Source organism: Crocodylus siamensis, chromosome 12 (assembly GCF_052110815.1).
Source record: "Crocodylus siamensis isolate JL-2025a chromosome 12, ASM5211081v1, whole genome shotgun sequence".
Classification (NCBI taxonomy): domain Eukaryota; kingdom Metazoa; phylum Chordata; order Crocodylia; family Crocodylidae; genus Crocodylus; species Crocodylus siamensis.
In genome coordinates, this window is record NC_143406.1 from 42,145,809 (window position 1) to 42,169,295 (window position 23,487).

At 44.8% G+C, this 23,487-nt stretch overlaps 1 protein-coding gene across 3 annotated transcripts in view; it reads right to left on the reverse strand.

Moving 5' to 3' along the window:
* The window catches only part of MAD1L1 (mitotic arrest deficient 1 like 1), a 496,400-nt gene that overhangs the window by 321,437 nt on the left and 151,476 nt on the right, over nt 1–23,487 (reverse strand). For all 3 annotated transcript variants that reach the window (XM_090024470.1, XM_090024471.1, XM_090024469.1), the window contains one exon: nt 14,398–14,542. In XM_090024470.1, the coding sequence (XP_089880596.1) occupies nt 14,398–14,542 (145 nt within the window). The remainder of the gene's footprint in view (nt 1–14,397; nt 14,543–23,487) is intronic.

Here is a 23,487-nt window from a genome sequence, read left to right on the forward strand (position 1 = left end):
AAACTCCACTCCACGAGCATAACCAGGAGTGGGAGATGAGGTGGCCAGTCCTGGACACTGACTGAGAGGGGGCACAAGACTGGCAGCCACCGCAGCTGCTCTCCCAGCCACGACCACCACCCAGAGTGCAAAATTTCCCCCTTGCAGCTCAGCCTACCTTCCACCCCCCTCCTCTGCTATTACATTTGCCAGTTCATCCTTAGCCTTCTCCTTGCTCACTAGACATCTAGCCTTTCTGTCCTACTCGCTCCAGAGCAAGGTCCTGTTCCCCTACCTCTCAGCCTCTTTTTCCATCCCCACTCTACCAGCCTTCATAATTCAGGGCTGTGGGCCTTATGGCATAAATGTTAAAACACACGTAGAAATAAAACAGAAGAGATGCATAAGGCGGTTGAGTTGCTGAAGAAACTATAACTTTGAATGTGACATGTTTCAATTTTTAGCCAGAACACTGGATTAACCTTGTCTCTTTTTATTAAATATTTTACCTTTTGAGGCCAGAAAAACCTTTTCCCCAAAGAAATGTGGAGCCAGAAGGTCAGATAAACTCTTTTATTAATGCATCTCCAATTTCCATAATCTAACCTCTTAGCAGCCAGCTAGATATTAATGCTCTTCTGAGAGAGAGAAAGCAAAATCCGGCTACTGTTCGGGGGGGGGGGGGGAAGGTTCATATTGCAAAATCTGTGAAAACAAGATCCAGCAGGTGGGACACAGCATGCATTTGTCCTGCTTGTCTTGGTGTATAATAAATTTAAAAGCCTCTTAATTAAATTACTGCCAGATACACTGTCACCAGAAACGAGGGGACAGCCCTGTGTTTAGAAAACCAAAACTAGGAAAGATCATTTAACCTTTCTACAATGAAAGCATTAGGTATCTACTGCAACTCTGGGAACTGATGCGAAAGCCAAACTTGCACTACTTGCACTGGGCAGCAGAAGATATGACTAGGGAGAAGAATAATTTCTCCACTACAGCCCCTCCATAGAGGTGACCCAGAGCAATGGCTAGTCACTACTACAAACCTTCTCAAGTCATCACCCCTCAAAAGGGGAAGGCAGGGAAGAACCACGCAGCTGTTCATCTTTCTCAGCCTGCTTACATTCACCTGCCAGCACAAAGTCCTTCTGCAGCTGAGCTCTGCGCTGCATAGCAGACTGCTCCACCATCATATTTCTCCTATATACTGAAACTTCATGGTGCCAGTAAGAACCTTGCTAGCACCATATGGGGAAACTTCAAGGTCAGAATTGTGACAGCAATTATTCCCTTACTTTCAAAAATTAAAGGATTAAAATGAACCTGCTATGCTAAATGCTACCATGGTACAAAAGAGCTGCCAGAAAGGCAGCAATGCAAGGCCAACCCATACTTTTAAACTTTTCTAGTGGTCACAGGTAAGTGGAAGGAGGCAAGAAGAGACATTCCAGGCCTACATCGCATGTAGACGAAACAAGGGGCGTGTGCGCACGACACTTTAAAGCGGGCTAAATGCTTTTGCACGGCTTTAATGGTGTTGGTGTTTGCACACCTCGGCGGTGTGCTGTGCATTAATTCCAGCCGCTGTAGGAAATTCAGTGGCGTAATGCGACTTAAATGACTTGGGGTGCAGAAAATTAAAACTCCTCTGAGGAGTTTTAGTTTGCTGCCCCTACAGCCCCGGAGCGAAGCACCGGGCTCCGTGCAGCTCAGGGGCTCTGCAGGAAGCCCTGCAGGCAGCCTGGCAGCGCCCCAGGAAAGCAGGCTTTGCCCAAGAAAAGCAGCGAGCCTGATTCCCACCCCCCCGGAGCTTGCCTGCCTGCCTGTTTAAAAACCCACTGCTTCAACTGAAGGCCCCCATTTCGTCTACACACGCCCTACTTCAGGCTTCAATCTGTAAGATGGTGTGCGTGGTGTTACCTACAGATCCAGTTAGCAAGTGAGGAAACCAGTAAGTCCGTACGAGTAATTCTGGGGTAAATCAGTAAGAACCCGAACAGAATTACTCAGCCCTAGGGAAAGAGGAGGAACGAGCTGCAATGGAAGCTGTGCACGCACATGACAGAACCAGGCAAGCAGGGGAAGGTAAGGTTGAAGGAATAAACACCCCCCCCACGTATGTATCTGCAAGTCCACATGAGAGAACACCAATTTGTTCTGCCCATTCAAGGCTCATCAAGTCCATGCCAGGAATTACAATATTTTCTTTTTCAGTACGAAGATGCTTCCTCCTTTCTATGATACTTATTCTTCTATACTTTCCCTAAAACTACTGCAAACAGCTTCCTTGCAAAACACATCCCTTTCAGCTCTCCTTGTTTGTTCTCTATAAAAGAGATTCTGCAATTGCACTGGCGAATGATATTAGTGACTCTCTTGAAACAGCCTGTTTCAAATAGGAAAATGGTTTGTGTTCACCCAATTCTAGAAGCCAATTTCCATTAGCTTAATATAGTCATGATATTTTACTGAGGTAATTATACTCTTAGCTATCAGTAACAATTAAACCCTTAGACTGGAGATGCTTAATAAAGGTCTCATAATAAAAATCACACATTCCAAACACAGTATATTTAAATGTCAAGCATGCAAATAAGATGTTGCAATGAATATAGCAAAGCAACGAGTATAAATCAGCATAAGTTAGTTCGGCACGTTAACAAAATTCTAAGATGACATTAAGAGTATTGTGTAATTCTGATCACTGTGTTATGGGAAGGCTGGTGCAGAGACTAGACAGTGAAAAGCAAGACAAACGATTCCAGGGACTGTTATATTTTGCTTGCATGATAAATGGGGTGGGCCAATCAGGCTTCATTTCTTTAGCTGGTTAATGAAGCAAATTTGCATGTCGCAGAAGAGGGTGACACATGTAATTCAAAAACCACGAAGGTTATACTGATGCAAATCGGTAGAACGCAACATTTTTTCATTGCCATCCGTCATAACAACTGGATTCCCAAATGCTTTACACTACAGCTAGATTATACAGAAGCAGAGCTAAATACAACACAGAGGCAGACAAAAATGAAAAAGTACAAGCAAAGGAGAAAAATCAGGAGAAAAAAATCGCTCTCAAAATTTGAGATCTGAAGAGAGATTTGGATTCAACAAGACAGACGCTGGAAAGCTGTTCCAGACGGCTGAAGCTTCAGAGGATTAAGATCTTGCATTAAGAACAGCAAAATCATTGGGAGAGGTAAAATAGACTAGTGCTGGACATGGAAAGGAAAGGAACCACAGAAAGATGATAGATCGGGCCTGGCCAGACCACACAAGACTGCCTCAGGACCTCAGAGCAGAAGGCCCACTAGGAGAGGATTGTGCAGGACAGCAAATCCCCCACTTAGGAGCCAGATACCAGCCCTCCGAAGGACAGAGCGAACCGCAAGAGCAGGACCCGGCAGAGAGTGCAACCAGGTCAGGAGATGGGTTCAGTTCTCAACCACACTGCTGCCCCAGTGTATGACCTTTACCAAGTCATTTCACCTCTGTGCCTCCGCATCTGTGTAAGAGATAAGATATACCTTGCTATATACAGGGCTTTAAGGAAAAAGACGAGGTGGTGGCAATCATACCCAGTACATTTACTGAGACGCCTCAGTCGGAAATTAAAGCCACTTTTCTCCTGGCAAATCCTTTTGGGGAAGCTGGTACCAATACCCTTCCCTGCCACCCCTGACACAAAGCCATCAGAGTACAACCGTCTCAACAAACACAAAAAGGGTACAGGTGCACACATGCAGCTCGTGATCCGTGTCCCTGTGGTACACCTGGCCTGTTGTGAAATGTGTGGGGCAGGTCCAGGGAGAGCCTTCAAACTAAGGGTTGGTGTTTCTGACTCAGGTCAAAAACGGAAGGGGAGCCCATCGAGTTGTCTGAAGATGTGCTTGATGGGTGTATATCTTCAGGGGCAGATCTAGGATTTTGAAAAGGGGGGTGTGGATGGGGTGGCACAGCATCACATAAAACACAACACATATTTCTCTGGTTGCAGAAAAAGTAGATGCTTTACTAATTTGCTTGAGGGCTAGCAATATATTATTCAGGTTAAGATCAAAGCAAAAAAAATGAATAACTTGGGGAATGAGCACTGATTTGCTAGATTATATATAAAGTTTAAAAAAAATCACAACGAACTAGGCAAAAATAGTTAAAGGATACTGTATTATTATTAGTCCTGTAGTTAAATGTATGTCTCTTACTCAGATTCACAAAACAAAATCAGTCTTCTTGAGCAGCTTGATAGTGTCTCCAGTACTTCAATGTCAGTCATTTCTATACCTGAATTAGTATTGACACACCTAAGTTAAGGTTTTTAATTAGAGCTAAAACAGTTTGCAGGGCTGTGAAACAGTTGACAAACATTACCAGGAATGGGTAACAGATATGAAACTTGCAGAAGAAAGGATCATTTGAATAGTAGAGCCTCAGAATGATTAAAAATGATAGAGGATCATTAACAACTGTCAAGTGCAGAGAGATTAGCAGGAATCAGGGAGATGATAATGAGCCATGAAAATCAATTGACTGGCTCAGCACTGCCTGAATAAAAAGGCTGCTGCACTTCTCAGGTAGTTGGTTTTAAAGTTTGGATGGAGCAGGAATCAAGAGGCAGGGGATGCAATTGCACCACTACACCCCTCCTGGATCAACCCCTATACTGTGCTTGGCTTCTTGTGATCAGACCTGACACAGAATGACATGCATTCAAAAGCTCATCTAACTTTATCCCAACTACACTACTGGTTCAAAACGTCATCACCCTAAGAACCCCTCACCTCTTCTATATGAAAAAAGAGGCAAAAGCTGTGAGCCTGCTAGCATCTGTAGATGGCAGATTTGTGGTGGCAATGGCAAGGGTTTCAGCACAGGCCAGGTTAAGACTCAAGAAAACAGAAGCCAGCACTCTTGGACACTAACTAGAAGAAATGCAAGAAATGGCAGACTGAATTGGAGGTAGGAACCATCCTAGAAACCATTGTTACATAGGCCCCCAAAGGCAGGGTGGTACTAAAAAGGACACATGGGAGCAGGCACAACTCAATCCCATGGCCCTGACAGTCTCAACCCAAAGTGCACAGGGATACGTACCTAGGGGAAGCTCTACTTCAGGGCTGGTTTTGGTAGTCTTACAGCTCTTATTATAATGGATGGGTTATTTAGGGTTAAACTTGTTCACATCCCTGTTAAATGGTTTAATTCACTCACTTGCCTGAATTCCTAAAGCATTAAGACTACTTCCTATGAGTTAAGATCAGCCACCATGGCAGAGTGCTAAGCAGTGTTATGCTGAATCTTTACCAGTTACAAAACAAATCAGGTGGTAGATCAAAGCATGCATTCTGCCAGGCTTAATGAACAGTTTAATCACCCAGCTCCATTCCTGATAGATCTCTGCAGTCTTCAGCCCTAAGAGTGGCTCATACAGTTTGCATTGACTATTGAAAAGACACCTTCCAGGGACCATCAGCAAGAATAATCAGTTTGCGCTGGTTAATCAATATTTATTTAATCTCTTACTCAAACCACCACTATAAAAATGATGTCTCACTAAAAGCAGATTTACCCTCAGAACTTATGATCCGGTTGAACAACACTGAAAAGACAATGGAAATGTAAAACTTTTCCCACTGGGAACAGAGTACCCAAAGGCAGGCGATCCACAAACAAGGAGCAAATGATACAAACAAACAGACCCTTCAGGAAAATTAGCTTAATTCACTGATTGCATTAGTCCCTTGCAAGAGAACAATGAGTAAGACAACAGCAGCACATGTTCAAGACACAGTTTGCCATCTGAGGGTTTGCATAGGTTGGGAAATATTGTTATCTAATGCTCCTTATTTTGAGCTGCTGTTTTCTTTAATTCATCAGGATGCACTGTGTTCTGGCCATTTACTCAATGCACCCCACGGGGCTGCCTCCCACCCACTCTGCAGAAGTTCAGCATGCGACAAGGGACACAACAAGGGACAGACAAAAGACTGCTGCTCCCCAACTCACTGACAATTCTCAGATGGCTGGACCCAGCTGCTTTCCTGTGCCTGGACAATGCCAAAAAGTGATGCAAAAATACCCTAAAGCCCTGACTTTCCACTCTGATTCCCCCCAAGTGAGCAGACTGGGATACTTGGCAAAGGATCACCATTTGCTTTCTTCCCAACCTGGCTCCTACTCGGTATGTCCCCAAACCTGCTCCCTGACACCAGAAGCCATCCTCTACCACAAGGTAGATCAGGGCTTTGATTCTAGCAAATGTTGAATCAACCAGCTGGCAGCACTCAAACAAGGGTTCTCAAAAAGGGACAATCTTGATTTCATAGATTTCATAGATGTTAGGGCTGGAAGGGACCTCGAAGATCATCAAGTGCAGCCCCCTGCCCCAGGGGCAGGAAGTCAGTGAGGGTCACAGGATCCCAGCAAGATAAACATCCAAGCATTTCCTGAATGAGTCCAGAGTAGGTGCCTGCACCACTTCTGGAGGGAGTCTATTCCAGGTCTTGGGGGCTCGGACAGTAAAGAAATGTTTTCTCATGTCCAGCCTAAAATGGTCTTGGAGGAGTTTACAACCATTGGTCCTTGTTTTTCCTTGGGGCGCTCTGGTGAACAGACATTCTCCCAGGTCCTGATGTACACCCCTTATGTACCTGTAAGCAGCCACCAGGTCCCCCCTGAGCCTGTGCTCTTCCAGGCTGAAGAGTCCCATGGCTCTCAGCCTCTCTTCATGAGGCCTATTCTCTTGCCCTCTGATCATATGTGTGGCTCTCCTCTGGACTCTCTCAAGCTTCTCCACATCCTTCCCAAATTGTGAAGCCCAAAACTGGATGCAATACTCTAGCTGCAGCCTCACCAGGGCCGAGTACAGTGGGAGGAGGACATCCTGAGATTTACTTGAGAAGCATCTACAGATGCAAGCCAGAGTGTTGTTTGCTTTACCAGCTGCAACATCACACTGGTGACTCATGGTCATCATGTGGTCAATCATGACCCCCAAGCCTCTTTCAGCCATGGTGCTAGCAAGCATAGCGCTGCCGAGCCTATAAGTATGCTGTGGGTCCCCCCCCCACACAAGGTGGAGTACCTTACATTTATCGGTATTGAACATCATCAGGTTTGTATCCACCCACTTACTAAATTTATCCAAGTCACTAGCCTGACCTCAGGTGTGGACACTATGCCCCAAAGTTTGGTGTCATCAGCAAACTTAGCCAGTGGGCTTCTGCCACCAATGGCCACATCGCTGATAAACGATGTTGAAGAGAACCGGTGCAAGGACAGAGCCTTGGGGGACTCCACTGGTCACGAAGTGCCACAATGATTTGCTACCATTGACCACTACTCTCTGGGTCTGACCTCGGAGCCAATCTCCCAGCCATTGGACTGTGGTGCACTCGAGGTCAGTTGGCCAATTTATCCATGAGAAGGCCATGGCTTTTTTAAAGTCCAGATATACGATGTCACTCTCTTCTCCCTTGTCCAGGTGATACATCACCTGGTCATGGAAGGAGATGAGACTGGTCAGGCAAGACCTATCCGCAACAAACCCGTGCTGGCTTTCCCTCAGGATGCTGCCCTCAGCCGGCTTATCCAGAAGGGTCTCCTTGATAATTTTCTCCGTGAGTCTTACCAGAGATTGAGGTCAAGCTGATTGGCCTGTAATTCCCGGGATCTACTTACCGCCCTTTCTTGAAGATGGGTACCACACAGGCCTTCTTCCAATCTTCAGGTACTTCACCTGAGTGCCATGAGACCAAAAAGAACCTAAAAGACCCAAATCCAGCAGCAGTGGCATTGCCTTTTACAGCCTGCTCTGTAAACAGGTACCCTGAGCTCTGCGCAAAGCTCTCTGAAAAGGAGAAAGAGAGAGAAATGCACACAAGCTTAAGGACAGCAGAGTCAAAGGCAAAGTTATAATGGTAAACATGGCATTCAAAGCCAATCTGGCATCAAACCAGAAAAAGGGGGGAAGAGACAAGATCAAGTCAAGCTGTGCCTTTTCCTCAGGACTTCAGGGAAACCTCCCACCTTTCCTGTCCCCTGTGGAAAGGCATCAGAGCTACAGCAGAAGTGAAAGTTTCAGGAAATTCAGATCTTAAACACCACACAGCAGAGCCCAGCCAAGCAGAACTCAGGCAGCTAGAAAATGAGCAGATATGTCCCTTCAAACATGGGCGGTACATATTGAGGGCTATAGATTGTACAGAAAGGACAGAGTGGGGAAAAGGGGGGGAGGGGTTGCGCTCTATGTTAAGGAGCAATATACATCAACCCTCATCAAGACAGAATCAAAGGATGAGGAAGTAGAAGGACTGTGGGTTAGGCTACATGGGGGGCAAGGAGAAAAGGATTTGGTGGTAGGGGTCTGCTACAGACCCCCACATCAAGGGGAAGAAATAGATTTGGGGCTCCTGAGGCAACTCTCAGAGACCATAAAAGCTAAAGAGGCGGTGGTCATGGGGGACCTAAACTACCCGGACATCTGCTGGGAGACACAGACAGCAAAGTCCCACCGCTCACGCAGGTTTCTAACCTGTGTACAGGACCTCCACCTGACGCAGGAGGTACATGGTCCCACTAGGGGGAATGCCTTACTGGATCTGGTATTGGCAACGGGGGATGACATAGTTGGGGACCTACAGATCGGTAGCCATCTGGGGGACAGTGATCACCTAAAAGTACAATTCAACATAAGGCGTCGAGTGGGTAAGGTAACCAGTAGGGTGAACGTGCTGGACTTTAGGAAAGCTGATTTCAGCGAACTCAGGCGATTAGTGAAGGATGCACTGCAGAGTAGTAGTTTTGAAATGATGGGAGCCCAAGAAGGGTGGCTGTGCCTTAAGGAAGCTATCCTTCGAGCACAAAGCGAGACGATCCCCGTGCGAGGTAAAAGAGGGAAAGGGGCCAGGAGGCTTCCCTGGCTGACCAGAGAAATCCAGGGCAGACTAAGGGCCAAAAGGGGAGCACATAAAAAGTGGAAACAGGGAGAGATCACCAAAGAGGAATATACCTCTTCTGCTCGTGCTTGTAGGGAGGCAGTTAGACAGGCCAAAGCTACCATGGAGCTGAGGATGGCAACCCAAGTAAAAGACAATAAGAAATTGTTTTTTAGATATATAGGGAGTAAAAGGAAGGCCCAGGGAGGAATAGGACCCCTGCTAAATGGGCAGAAACAATTGGTGACGGACAGAGGGGACAAGGCTGAACTCCTCAACGAGTTCTTCGCCTCAGTGCTCCTAAGCGAGAGGCACGACAAGTCTCTCACTGGGAGTGTAGGGAGGCAGCAGCAAGGCACCAGACTTCCATGCGTGGACCCTGAGGTGGTGCAGGGTCACTTGGAGGAACTGGATGCCTTTAAGTCGGCAGGCCCGGATGAGCTCCATCCGAGGGTACTGAAGGCACTGGCCGACATCACTGCAGAGCCACTGGCGGGAATATTTGAATGCTCGTGGCGCACAGGTCAAGTCCCGGAGGACTGGAAAAGGGCCAATGTGGTTCCCATTTTCAAGAAGGGGAGGAAGGAGGACCCGGGTAACTATAGGCCAGTCAGTCTCACCTCCATCCTTGGCAAAATCTTTGAGAAAATCATCAAGGCTCACATTTGTGAGAGCCCGGCAGGACAAATTATGCTGAGGGGAAACCAGCACGGGTTCGTGGCAGGTAGATCGTGCCTGACCAATCTAGTCTCTTTTTATGACCAGGTCACAAAACGCCTCGACGCAGGAGGAGGGGTGGATGTCGTATACTTGGACTTCAGGAAGGCCTTTGATACGGTATCCCACCCCATACTGGTGAACAAGTTAAGGGGCTGTGACTTGGATGACTGCACAGTCCGGTGGGTGGAGAATTGGCTGGAGGGTCGCACCCAGAGAGTTGTGGTGGATGGGTTGGTTTCGACCTGGAAGAGTGTGGGCAGTGGGGTCCCGCAGGGCTCGGTGCTTGGACCGATACTCTTTAATGTCTTCATCAGCGACTTGGACGAGGGGGTGAAATGTACTCTGTCCAAGTTTGCAGATGACACTAAGCTATGGGGCGAAGTGGACACGCCGGAGGGCAGGGAACAGCTGCAAGCAGACCTGGACAGGTTAGACAAGTGGGCAGAAAACAACAGAATGCAGTTCAACAAGGAGAAATGCAAAGTGCTGCATCTAGGGAGGAAAAATGTCCAGCACACCTACAGCCTAGGAAATGACCTGCTGGGTGGCACGGAAGTGGAAAGGGATCTTGGAGTCCTAGTCGACTCCAAGATGAACATGAGTCGGCAGTGTGACGAAACCATCAGAAAAGCCAATGGCACTTTATCGTGCATCAGCAGATGCATGACAAATAGGTCCAAGGAGGTGATACTTCCCCTCTATCGGGCGCTGGTCAGACCGCAGCTGGAGTACTGCGTGCAATTCTGGGCGCCGCACTTCAAGAAGGATGCGGATAACTTGGAGAGGGTCCAGAGAAGGGCCACTCATATGGTTAAGGGCCTGCAGGCCAAGCCCTACGAGGAGAGATTAGAGAAACTGGACCTTTTCAGCCTTCGCAAGAGAAGGTTGAGAGGCGACCTGGTGGCTGCCTATAAGTTCGTCAGGGGGGCACAGAAAGGAATTGGTGAGTATTTATTCACCAAGGCGCCCCCGGGGGTTACAAGAAATAATGGCCACAAGCTAGAGGAGAGCAGATTTAGATTGGATATTAGGAGGAACTTCTTCACAGTTCGAGTGGCCAAGGTCTGGAACGGGCTCCCAAGGGAGGTGGTGCTCTCCCCTACCCTGGGGGTATTCAAGAGAAGGTTGGATGTGTATCTAGCTGGGGTAATGTAGGCCCAGCACTCTTTCCTGCTTATGCAGGGGGTCGGACTCGATGATCTATTGAGGTCCCTTCCGACCCTAGCATCTATGAATCTATGAATCTATTACATTTCTCATCTACCAGCATAAAACAGTCCAGAAAGCACCTTTACACCATCAATTTCAGAGAAACTCTAGGGTGCCCAAATCTAGCATTGACACTTAATTTAACATATGCATGTCAAAAACTAATTGCACTCCTGTCTTGGAAACGGTTACCCCAACTTGCAAAGCACTCAGCACAGACATAATGACTGTATTAGCATTAGGAGCCGGGGCTCACACGCTTAAACCTACTCCCCTGGCATAGTTTGATAAATATAAGAATTCTAAGTACTAGCATAAGATTGACACCTAGGTACTTGTTTCCCAAGCCTCACGCATGCAACTCAAACAGAAGACGGAGGTTTGGGCTAATTCATGAAAATGGCACATACTGAAAACTATGCTAAAGCTGAATATTAACCGAAGCAAGGCAGGAAAGATGAAGGAAGCCCAAAGCAGGCATAGAGACCAAAACAGAGGAAGGAAAGATTGGAAGCAATGATGGGAAGATCAGAGCACCCCAACGAGGCTAAGAGATGATGGACGATGACAAACAGTGAAATAAGGAGAAAGACCCAAGCCATGTAGGTGAGAAGGGGGACCATAAAAAAAAAAAAAAAAAAAAAAAGGAAAAATTATCCAATCTCTTCTTAACGTCCTGCTTCCTCCAACTCTTACAATCAGACGTGGTCATGTGTAAGGTAACTCGCATGAGAAGTATAAAAAGGGATAAGAACAGCAAAACAATTTGCTCCTGAGCATTGTGTCAAGGAGGAATGGATGCTTTTATTACTTAAGTGGCAGGAACCACTCTGATGGGGAAACATTTGTTTTGTGGTTGACTTTTAAATAAAAGTGATAAACAGAAATCAAATTGTGACTTCCCAGATATGCCTGGATCTACAAAAAGAGGAAGATACCATCACTGAGTCCTGCTAAACTGGCTGGGTCTATTGTACTCCTTCTTTGCTTTCGCCTTATCAGGCAGCCAGATACAATCATATATCAGGATGCAACTGAGACTGTCATATCTAAGGAAGCTTCTCCTAAAATGGTATTTCCATAATCCTGTTTAACAAGGTACACGAGGTTCAATATAAAGAGCTGGACAAATTAAGTTCTCTGCCTTTTTCCGTTCTCGATGACACAGACAGCCGCACAGTCTACTACTGATGCCACTAATTAGATGATTAAATACCACTCTAGGTGATAAGCTTTCAGGGTAAAATTATTATTTTTAACAGGCAATATATTTGCTCAATCTCATTTTAAAATCACAAGATCTTTCTTTTTTTTTTTAAACTTGAATGAAATTACCTCTCCTGATTCTTACTGGGTACAGCAACCATTGGAAGAAACAGCACTGAAGATACGGTGCCCAAGTACCACAATACAGCGGTGCTTTCCCAAGGAACTCAAGCAATCCCCAGACAGAATTTAATTTCTCAGAGATGTATGTGCATTTTCTCCTTCAAAGGAATGAGATGAGGAATCACACTGTCCACTGAAAGCTCATACTGTAAGAAGCCAAGTGCATTTGCTATGAACCCAGGAAGGCCATTCTCCTCTTCTGGGAGAAAACACCTCAGAGATGAACAAGACCAAGAGTCCCATCACTTCAACACAGAAATAAGGATACCATCAACTCCATGATAAAGTTGCAAGGACACTACAGTTTTTCTGTCCAGCATTTTAAAAACCAGCTTGGTACCCTGTTCTACCATAAGACCTGGGCATCTGCTGAGGAGTGGAAATAGGTTACAAAGGAAATATTTTATTAATCTATTGGGTAATTACTTTTTAACTAAATTGTGGTAGCGCTGGAATGATGTAGCCATGATAATCCATAAAATAGGTGAGAAGCAAAGATTTTTGGGAGCGGTATCTTTTACTGGACCAACTGCATGGTTGGGATAGACCTGAAGAAGAATGCAGTACATATGAAAACTTGTCCAAGTTGATCCCAAACAGGTAGTTGGTCTAACAAAAGATTATCGCTCACAAAAATCTTTGTCTCTGGCATCCTTTCTAAACACTTGCTCAAGTCTAAAACGCTTTAAAAAGCCTCGGGAAGGTTGTATGTATTGATATCAGAAGACTGCCAGCTGTCGTCTTCTTCAGAATATCCAGAATTTCCCAGATCGGCCTACACCCACAGCTGTATTGTGACAGACTGACAACAAAACCAGAAACGTATGGAGGGAAGGAAAAGCCCTGGCTGGCAGTTTGTAGTTCTGGTGAACCCAAGGGAGCAGAGGTTTCCTTTCCTAGTTGCAGTGCAAAAGTTTTGCCAGCCACTCAAAATGCAATGCCTTCCCTGACATGTCAAGAAAAGTCAGAGAAGCTCTTTCTTCGTCCCACTTAGAGGACTCTCAATGGCATTAAATACTGTGGCCAGAAAGATTTCAAATAATACCCTCTTGCAAAACAGCTGCTTCATACTCTAGCAAGCCTTGCTTAGTGTACCATACATCACAGCCTCTTTGGCTCAGCAGTGACAGAGAATTACAGAACTGGGCAGAAAACAATTAAAGCAAAATCAAGAGTCTGTAGTTAACACTCAGAATTAAAGCCTGAAACAGCAGCAGCATGCTTCTTCTCCCTTTCTCCCATTCCTCCCAGGTCATAACGTTCAACCTTCGGTCTAAACAGGATATTTGTTGATCAAAACTCACTTGTGACTTCTTGCTGGGTTTGGCCTCCTTCAGCTGAAATAACAGCATCTTATTACCCACCTGCCTTCTCCCTACTTTCTTGCTTCCCCCAGCAATCACAAACCTTCAAACAAGCACATACGTAAGCTTACTCATGTGAGAAAACCTACTGGCTTCAAGGGAATTGCTCAGATGAGTGATGTTAGGCATGGGTGGTTTGGGGAGGTGTGGGTGCACACCTCTGTGGCAACAGAGAAGTAATAAATAATAATCTTCCCTTACAGAAGAGTGTTACAGAATTTAATATAAAATTATCAATATTCTATAGGCTTTTTGACTCATCCTACCAAATTTAATCAAAATTACATGCTGCTAAAGATTTTTGTAGGCGGGTTCAAAGGAAGTACCATACTAAAACTAACTTCTTTAAAACTCAACTGCTTTAACTCCTTCTACTGTATTCTGAAGGACTTGGTTCAACATAAGAGTCAAGTGCCTTCCTTGTCCTCCACGCGGTGCAGCCATTTTCTTCTATTTGGGAAAAGGGGAGTGGCCGCCATCAGAATTATGATAAACTCCATTCAGTGACTCAGGTGACATAAGTACGCCAATGATAATGCAACTTGCAGATGCCAAGAATGAGATTAAGTGACGTATCATCTATGTATCGACAACTTGCAGCATGCCAGTAATGAAGCCAGTAGAGTTATTCCTGAAGACAAAACTCATGGCATTGTTCTAGTACCTAAGACCTGGAGCACACATGGCAATACTTTAGTATCAATTAGAGAACAGATCAACCAAGAACCAAAGGGCATCCTTTGGAAGAGCATGTAGGTCAAAGACGAGGGCATATAACCTAGGTCTAGAACCTGTACCTTGGTGAGGAGCAGCACTCGTTTCTGCAAGCGTCTGACCAGAGCTTCGTGCTGCTCACGTTTCTTCTTCTCATCCAGTAACTGGTTCTGGATTCGTAATACCTCCTCTTGTAGCTGCTGTCGAGCCTTCTCTAATATCCTGGCACTAAGAAAGAGAGAAAGAATGAACTTGTGAGGTTTAACACCGCCTCAGCAAAACCAGGAGGATGGGGCAACAGCAATGGGACCTAGGGTGTCATCTTACCTATGCCCACATGCAGCTGTAAACTGCATTGCCATTATCAGCATTACTTGGAAGGACATTATTAAAAAAAGAGAGATGCTCAATGACCAATCTTGGAGCTTAGCACCACCTCTTTATTTATACTGTGCACGTACAAGATATAAAAACAGCAATCTTTTACAATCAGCAAATCTCCTCTCAAGTGCATATTAAACTAAACTTGTTAAATACATGCGTAAGTTCCAGCAACAACGCAAGTCTCGGGGTTTCACTCTACCCTTTTCCTTTGCAACAAGTTGGAGTCACAGTTGCCACCGCGCATGGTTTGCATCTAAAGACAGCTATTTGGTTAGTATCTTTGATAACTACCCATGTGTTGCTCTTGACAACAACCTAGGGTGAGCACAGAGCTATCTTACTGTGGCTGGGTAACAACACAGAGGATGCAACATGGACAAGACTATGGCCAGCTCCCAGCAGCCAATTTTCCCATTTCCTCCCAGCTTTCAGCAAAGAAACCCTTGAGTACAATACTCTACATATTTTTTGAGTTGTTCTGGCTGCGTGCCCCAGGGGTACTCTTGCCTCTTGTTGGGACACTCAGGACAGCTGAACCACTCTATCCAGGAAGCACCGGTACACAGTTATGCAGGCAACAAACACGACTGATTCATGGAAAAAACTGCAGCCCCGGAGCACCTACCCAGTGTCTGCAGGAGGTGAGGCAGATGACAGTATCACACGCAGGGGACAAAAATCACTTGTACCTACCATGTTAATAGGCCCTGAAAGGGGGACTGGGAGTGTACCAACAAGTCTTCAAGCAGACTTAAACGCATCAAAACCAATGGCGCTGTCAGGCAGACACATCAAAGCTCTGCCTCTCCAGCAGAGAGGAAAACAGAACAACCTAAGAAAATTTGCCAGAGCCTCAAAGGGGTGTTTATATCATCATAAATCAAAAGAAAATAGAGTAAATAAAACACCCTTAAATGAAATAGTCCCATTATTCACATGCTGCTTAGATGCATCAGGAAAATGGCACTTTTCTTTAAAGATGCTCTTAGTCTAAATTAAGTACATCCTGCACTGCTGGTTCACCAATTTGTGCTACTTGGAAAATTTATGTAGGAATTGACCAGAACTCCCCAAGCAGCAGTTTCCATACCTGCACTCCTTCCCTCTGAAGACGAATATGCATTTTAAGGCATTAGATGAATTAAAAGACTATTTAAAGTTCCAGTTCAATTTGGAACCATCCACAGACCAATTTAATAATCAAAGACTGTGAAATAGACTCTTCATTGTTGTATTCAGGTGGGAAAGTTCATCAAAAGGGCTTTAAATCTGCATTTAAAAATGGATAATTTAATTACCAGAGCACCACTATTTCCCTGATTCTGTTTTAATTAATTAGTTACACAAAAAGAAGCCTGTGCCCAGCAGCGGTATCTATGGTGATGCAATGTGAAGTAGCGTCTGCCTCTCACTGATGGAGCAATTCTTTTTCCATCCGAACCTCAGGCCTTGTCTAGTCCATTAAGTTTTGTTCCAGCTGTGCACAGCCAAAGCCCCTCGGTGGCACAGGAGCCCCCTTTTCTGCTGGCAGAGTTCAAACCACCCCTGCAGAGTGAAGTAGAGCTCCACCACCATCCAGCACGAGGTGCCGATACACAGGCCAGCATCTTCTGCTGGCCACCATGCTCCTTCCAGCCCTCCCCAGATGCTCCTTCCTTTGCGGCAGTGCAACTCCTGCGTCGAGTCACACAGAGCCACCAGAAACATGCAGACATGCATGTGCTTTGCCAGCCTGGAGGTGATGACTGCTGCCTGCCATTGGAAGTTCTGGCAGCAGCCACAGGTAAGTGGAGATAAAACCTCAGGCTAAACATCCCAAATTAAGTTGCCGAAGCTCTTAATAGAACAGCGTTTGCCCAAGTCAGCAACACTAGAATTCCCCAGTCGTAGCAGACAGAGAATCTAGCTTTCACTGTGCTCATTTTTCGGATAAATCCACCATTATAGGACAGCGCTCTGCAAGCATTCAGAGAGAAACGATATCAAAAAGATGTTTCCATAGCAGCCAACGTCCAGAAAACTCAGCGAACAGATACCAGTCATTCCACAGTGAAAAAGGGACAAGGATCCTGCGAGAAAAACTGAGAACAACCCAGGAACATGTCACAAGGAAACAGTGGGAAACCCAGGAAGAACAAGCACAACAAACTACCTGTGACGTACAGCGTTAATCAGATCCTTTGAAAATTGTGCAGACACACACTTTACCAACTACCAGTCTCAAAAGTGCTAATGCTCCAAATGTTATTTCAGGACCATAGCAAAATTCAAAGAAGAAAATCAAAGGATTGCTCAAGTTAATTAGTTACAGCCCAAATTAAATATCAATGCAAACCTGCACCAAATACCGTGCAATAAATGATGTTATGATATAAAAATCCTCTCTCTCTGTGCTATTGGTTAGTTTAATTAATAAACAGCTCTTCCAGACCTGAGTTCTATACTCTATCAAAGAGCTTCAGCCCTGAGTCAAGTCAGACTAGAGGAAAACTATAGGATCAAACATTCAAAGAACCAGAGTCTCACATCTGACTGCTGCAGAAAATTTTGGTAGCATATTTTTTTAATCCCTCTAAGTTTGAACTATTTTTATAAGTCCTGAGTGGGCTGGCTGATCAGATTTGACCTGATATTCAGAGTGAAAAAAAGGAAACTTGATAGAATCTAGTCAAGAGTCATGAAAAGTCTTTGTGATGCATATACCTTAGAGACAGCACACCTCTTTTCTAAACTGCAGAATTGGACACAACTAAGAGGAAAGCAAAAGGACAAGTGTGCAGGTTATCTATATCTTCTCGCATTCAATAATGCTTACATTTTCCAACCTCAGATGAAATGCAGGGATCAGTTGTTGCTGCCAAAATGCAAGCATCATCAGGCCGATTGTTCAACGGGCAGTAAGTAACCGCGTTCCACTTCTGAAGATTAAGATTTAAGCTACAATGGGCCAGTAGGACCAGTAGGAAATCTTCCATTCAAGCTTCTAACGATTTTTCCAACACGCCACATTTTTGGACTTGCCAAAACAAAGGTGACTGAAGTCCTTTCCTCAACATCAAGAGCAGACAGGTAACTTTTCCAGGTATTACAGTATGAACTAGCTGGCCAATATTGAAGTTACTTTTCTTAGTGACAAAAAGCAGGATTCAAAATCAGGTTCAAAGCAGCAAGTTGTACTATGTTATTATCCCAGACATTATTTTCTATGCCAATGACAACACTGGCTTTTTAATACCAATCACTCGCCTCAAACCAAACAATTTTTAAAAACTCATAAAAAATTAAACCCCAAAGGTCCATGGTTTGGTTGAACCTCGAGCACCTTGGCATTTTCAAAAATCTCTGCAAGTTCAAAGCAAGCTTTCATGGTTTCAAAGTGAAAAAGTCGCTTCTGTTTATCAGAATTAATGAGCCTCGTCCCTCAGCCCACTGAACGAAGTGCCGGTCTCTCATGTCCCGAGCTGGTGAGAAGCTCTCTTCATACTCTGCTCTTCCGTTCTGCAATCCACTTTCATGTAATCTTAAATTACATTTCATTTGCCAGAATATTCTTTGAAAGGCTGAGAACAATGAAGACGGACAAAGAATACAGAAGCTATAAGATAAATTTTAATAATCTCAACACATGACAAAAGCAGCTGTCAGCTCTCTTCCAGTGATGGATAAAACTAACACCCCTTGCCTCCAGCCTATCTTTTCTGTAACCTCTTCTGCCCCGCGCGCTGCAAAATCTACCAGAGAGGGCAAACAGAAAGCTAGAAATATCATTCTGTACAACAGACTCTGGAAAAGATCAGAGGGCTAGCCATAGTGCGCCAACAGTGAAAATAGGGACTGCAGGGGTCACGCAGCGATTTCAAAGAAGATGGCAAGGGGGCATGATGCCAGGGCCGTATGCATCAAAAGCCACTGTACCGACAAACAAGATAATATGGATGTGATGAGAACTGTGCAAACATACAGGGAAAGATGTAAGAGATATTTCACAAAGAAAACCTAGAGGAGCCAGCAATGCAATTTGTACACAACTGCTACACAGACTAAGGCCACGTTCTGCAAATTAACAAGGGAAGACAGCCAGATGTGCGACAGCAATTAATATGTTGGAGGAAAGCAATTCCCCCCAACTGCATCCAGACGATATACATCCTTGCCAAAGTATTTGCCCATCTATAAATGGCAGGAAAAATCCCATAAACACCAGAGAGACCCAAACAAAAGGGAAACTGATAAATAGAGGGCTTGAGTAAACTGAAGCATCTGCTTTCCTGACTCTTCTTTCCAGTTTTGCAAACCAATATTTAAGCACCACCAGTGGTTCATGTCACAGGGTCTACTTCATAATAAAAGAATATTCTTCCCTGGAGCCCAGCAGCAAAGCCCCAACCCATTCAGTCCTGTCTAATGAGAGGATGATAAATAGCTCAGTCTTTGATTTGAGAGAGCAGTGACCCCCTCTTCTGCAAGTGTCACTGCATCTGGTTAAATCATCGTGGCAGGAATATGCAACACCTGGAACAGGAAGGTGGCATGAGAGGAACAAGCATGATCAAACAGGTACCAGGCAAAAATATAAGGGAAAAGAGCAAGACAAACAGGAAGGAGGATGAAAGGAAAGAGGTAATGAGGAAGAAAACAGAAGCAGTCAAGATCAGGAAAACAGAAAAATCTTTCCTATGAGGAAGCAAATTGTGGTCAGACACTAAGTACTACTTAAAAAAATAAATAGATAGGCCAGGATACTGCAGGAGCAACCAGGATGCCTGAATCAACATACCCAGGGTAGACAGACTGCAGCACAAAAGGTGAAGAAAAACGCATTGATATTAAAAGCATTTCAGATTCCCTCCTAACACAGATGTACGATTCCAGAGATTCAACAAGTCCAGGTTCTCCTCTGCATTTTAAAATTTAAATGGGGATGATCCTCCCTTGAGGACTATATGACCCTCCCGAGGCCCCTTCTAACCCTCCTTTTCTAATATTGTTTCTATGACTTGTTTTTTCTTCTGCAGACACCTGCCTAGGAGCCACTACCATTCTGGCATCCTTCTGCTGTTCTCCACCAATGTGCTTTTGCTGTACTCTGCACCCATGGCAGCTAGTGAAGCCAGTAACTCCATTCTGTGTGCGACTCAGTTCCCCCTCTTTTGTAAGGAGAAGTAGTAGTAGCTAACATTTCTAATATCTGAAGTTAAAAATCATGGTGTCAGGCAGTTCAGCTGCATCATCTTCATAGCTAGAGAAAATCCTAACTGCACAGCTTACGAAATATTACATTAAGCATAACCTGCAAAGGAGTCAGGAGGGAAGGGACTGTGTGCCTGTTACCCACTATTCCCCCTCTCAAGTACTGATCATCTTCCACGAGACACCACCTGCCCACACAATATTAACTCATTTACCCACCCTGGACCTTTTCAGTTGCCCTTCCGCTGAGGTTTCCATCCGCCAGTCACCTGAAAGCAAACAGTTCTTGTGCCCATGTACTGCCCTATGCATGAAGAAGTCTTGAATCAGAGTGGTTTGGCAAATAAAGAAAACCTGTAAAGAGAATGATTTGGCTTGTGTAGATAGATGAAGTGGGTAAAGAGCATACTGATGTTTGGAGCTTTATTGATGCACAGTGAACGGGTGTCATCTGAGTGCATATTTGGTTTTGCTGTCTAACCAGCAGCAAAAATATCCAACTTGGATTCAGCACCTCCAAGGTGAACTTGGCATTCAGTCACAGAGCAGGAATGAACACAAATCTAGGTGCTCCAGCCTTTCCTTCTGTCCCCAAACTGACAGAAATTATAATGATTTCCGCAAAGAAGCCAGTTTACATCAGGCATCTTCCACCTCCTTACACTAGGAGGTCAATCTGGTTGCTACAATGCAACCGTTCCCATGGAAACAGACAACACACCATCTTTGTGCCACCCTGTTACAACAACTAGCGACACAGGGCAATGGATTGAAGGGCCACAGTGGCAATCAGAAGGCAAAACGGGCCCTATTTAAAGAGGGGCCTAACGCATCTCTAGAAAAAGATTACTTTCCAGAATGAACCGACACATTTGCTCCTTGAAACAACGCAGCTCCAATCCCAATGTTAATCTGCTAGTCAATAGGGGACTTGCTGTCAGACTAATGCACACGCAACACCAGCAATCGAGCATAAGCATGTATTTATCCGACAAGGTGAATGACATGTATCGGCAGTGATTTCTTTTAGAGAAACAAGAGCTGATGGAAAAAATAGACACACCATTAATTTCTACCAAAATCAAAACTCTCAGGAGCAAGAACTCTCCAGAGATGACTGCACTGGGGTTTTTTTTCCCCCCCAAGTCTCAAAGACAAGAGCTTCCAGTTTGGGATATTTGGGTTTCTGAATAAAGTGTTACCACCCTATGGGATCTGCAGGACACGCACTGCTTCCAGATTGCTTCCAGGAGTGAAATGGTAAGGAAAGAGAGACAGTAAGTGATGCAACCAATGCTGCAGAGAAAACAAGAGACACATCAGCACCATGTCTCATCTCGTCAGCCTGGGCTAAGAAGCATTTGGCACACACAGCACAGGGGTTCAGTGGCTTGTCGTCACAGTGAGCCGGGGATAGACCCCAGCTCCTGGTTTCCAACCCTGAGTTTTAGCTAGCCACCTGTGATTGGCTCAGTCCCTTCGAGCATTCAAGCACTCTCATCCCTGAGCATTTAATCCCATTGGTAAATGTTGACTGGAGGTGAAGGCTGGACTTTCTTCTCCCTCTTCCCACTGGTCATGGATCTATAAGGAAAGAAATTGCGTCTATGGGGAATATACCATACTTAGTGGTTAAAAAAAAAAAAAGAAAAAGAAAAAAAAAGGAAAAAAGAAAAGAATTGCTGCTGCTTCTCCATTAGATATTGCTCCAGCCCCTGGGGGCTAAGGGTCCCAGAGAGTCTGGGCATGAAAGGAGCAAGATTGTGCAGGCAGGGAATTGAAAGGGGTGGAAACATAAGGAAGACGTTTCAGAGAAAACCTCTGCCTCGCACAGTAGAGTTGCAAGACATCTCTCTGCAGCTGGCTTTATTTACCCCCATCTCATTCAGATTCTAAATGCTTCAGTGTCATTACACTTTTTTTCTTTGAAAACAAAAATCAAAACAACTGAAACAAAACTGAAAATGAAAAAATCCAAAAGCCTGAAATAATTACTAATCAAAGGAAAGGCCTGCACATGAGCTGGTGAAGCCACCGGCCAGCTCTACCCAGTAATTTCTCTCCATGTCGCCTCTGATGAGTTTTATATTTCTAACATTTCATCAATTTGAATCACCAAATTCAATTTGCATTCGCAGATAAACAGAGAGAGAACGGTAAATACTCTCATTTGACCTTGAAGTGTGAGAGAGAAAATTGCCCTCCACAATTTCAATTCAATCCCAACCGTAATGAATAATGCAATTTGCCCCATCAGTTATCAATCTGTAATCACACACTTGTGCACTGGAGGAACATGCTTTCATGCCTCAGCATGAGATGGAGAGCCAGGCAAAAAGATTTATACTCTTTTTGCCTGGAGCTGTCACAAGCCCTGGTGCACTTCCCCATGTGCGTAGGACTTGCCAGTCTTCACCCAGGGTGGCATCTCCCAGAGAAAGGCTCCGCTTTGTGTCTCTTCACCAACCCGGCATGTTCAGGATCTGGGAACTGAGGGGGATGTGCCCCACAAAGGGGGTTTTCAGCCCAATCCCACAAGCTGTCTTCCAAGAAACGTCCCTGTGCTGCTCCAGATCTAATACACACACACCTTTCCTTTCAACTGTCAAAGGCCCATTTCTACATGCCCGTGCAATACGCAGCATCAGAGTGCAGACTGCTGGCGGCTCACATATCAGCAACCAGAAATGCTTTAAGGTTCTGCTATATTTTAAACTGATACTTACAGCAAAAGCAGAAAGCCTGCCTGGAAAGGGCAGACTGAAAACTGAGGAGAAAGGAGAAGGACAAGTACAGAGAGGAGAGCAAAGGACACCGCATGGAAGAAAGGAGTGGGAAAATGGGCATGATGACCGCTCACTACACACACCTGCTGGAACCCCATGGTCTTGCCATTAGGCTAAGAGCTCATCTTCATAAAATAAAGAGGGTCAAAGTATGTGGAACGATAAAAACAAAATATGAAAGCCCTCTACTGAAATCTAATGAGAAGGCGCCCTTACGGACTCATGACTCATTACTGCTCCATGAAGGCTCTGCAGAACTGTCTGCATGACCTTTTCCAATAAGCCTTCATTTCCAATGCGTATTACTGTACTTCAGCATGAAATGAGCACCGCATACCGCTGTTCCTCACATTTCCGATCTGAATGCTTTTTTTAGACTACCAAATGCACTTACAGAAATAGGTCTCTCTCACATCGTGCATGCAATATGATGCAATGGCAGACCCAAACCATAATTTTGAATAAAATGCTAGGTTGCAACCCAGAAACTAAACACTGGTCTTTTATCACCAAATCCGGTTCAAGTGTCCTAAGTATATTAACAGATAACTTGCCCACCACAGATGTTAGGCAGTACAGGTAATGTCTACCCAGAATAGATGGCCAGGATGCAGAGACAGCTAGAAAACACCTAGCTTACTTCCATGCACCCAACTCTCTCAGCCTGTCAACTTTTACAATCTCCAACTTACTCTCCCAATGTATTTTCTTCTGTACAAAACCAAAATAGCTTTGGTTTGTTTAGACAATAGCAATCAAAGCCATCTCCCAAACTTTGGAGCAAAGTAGTCCACAATAATAGTAACTCCATTA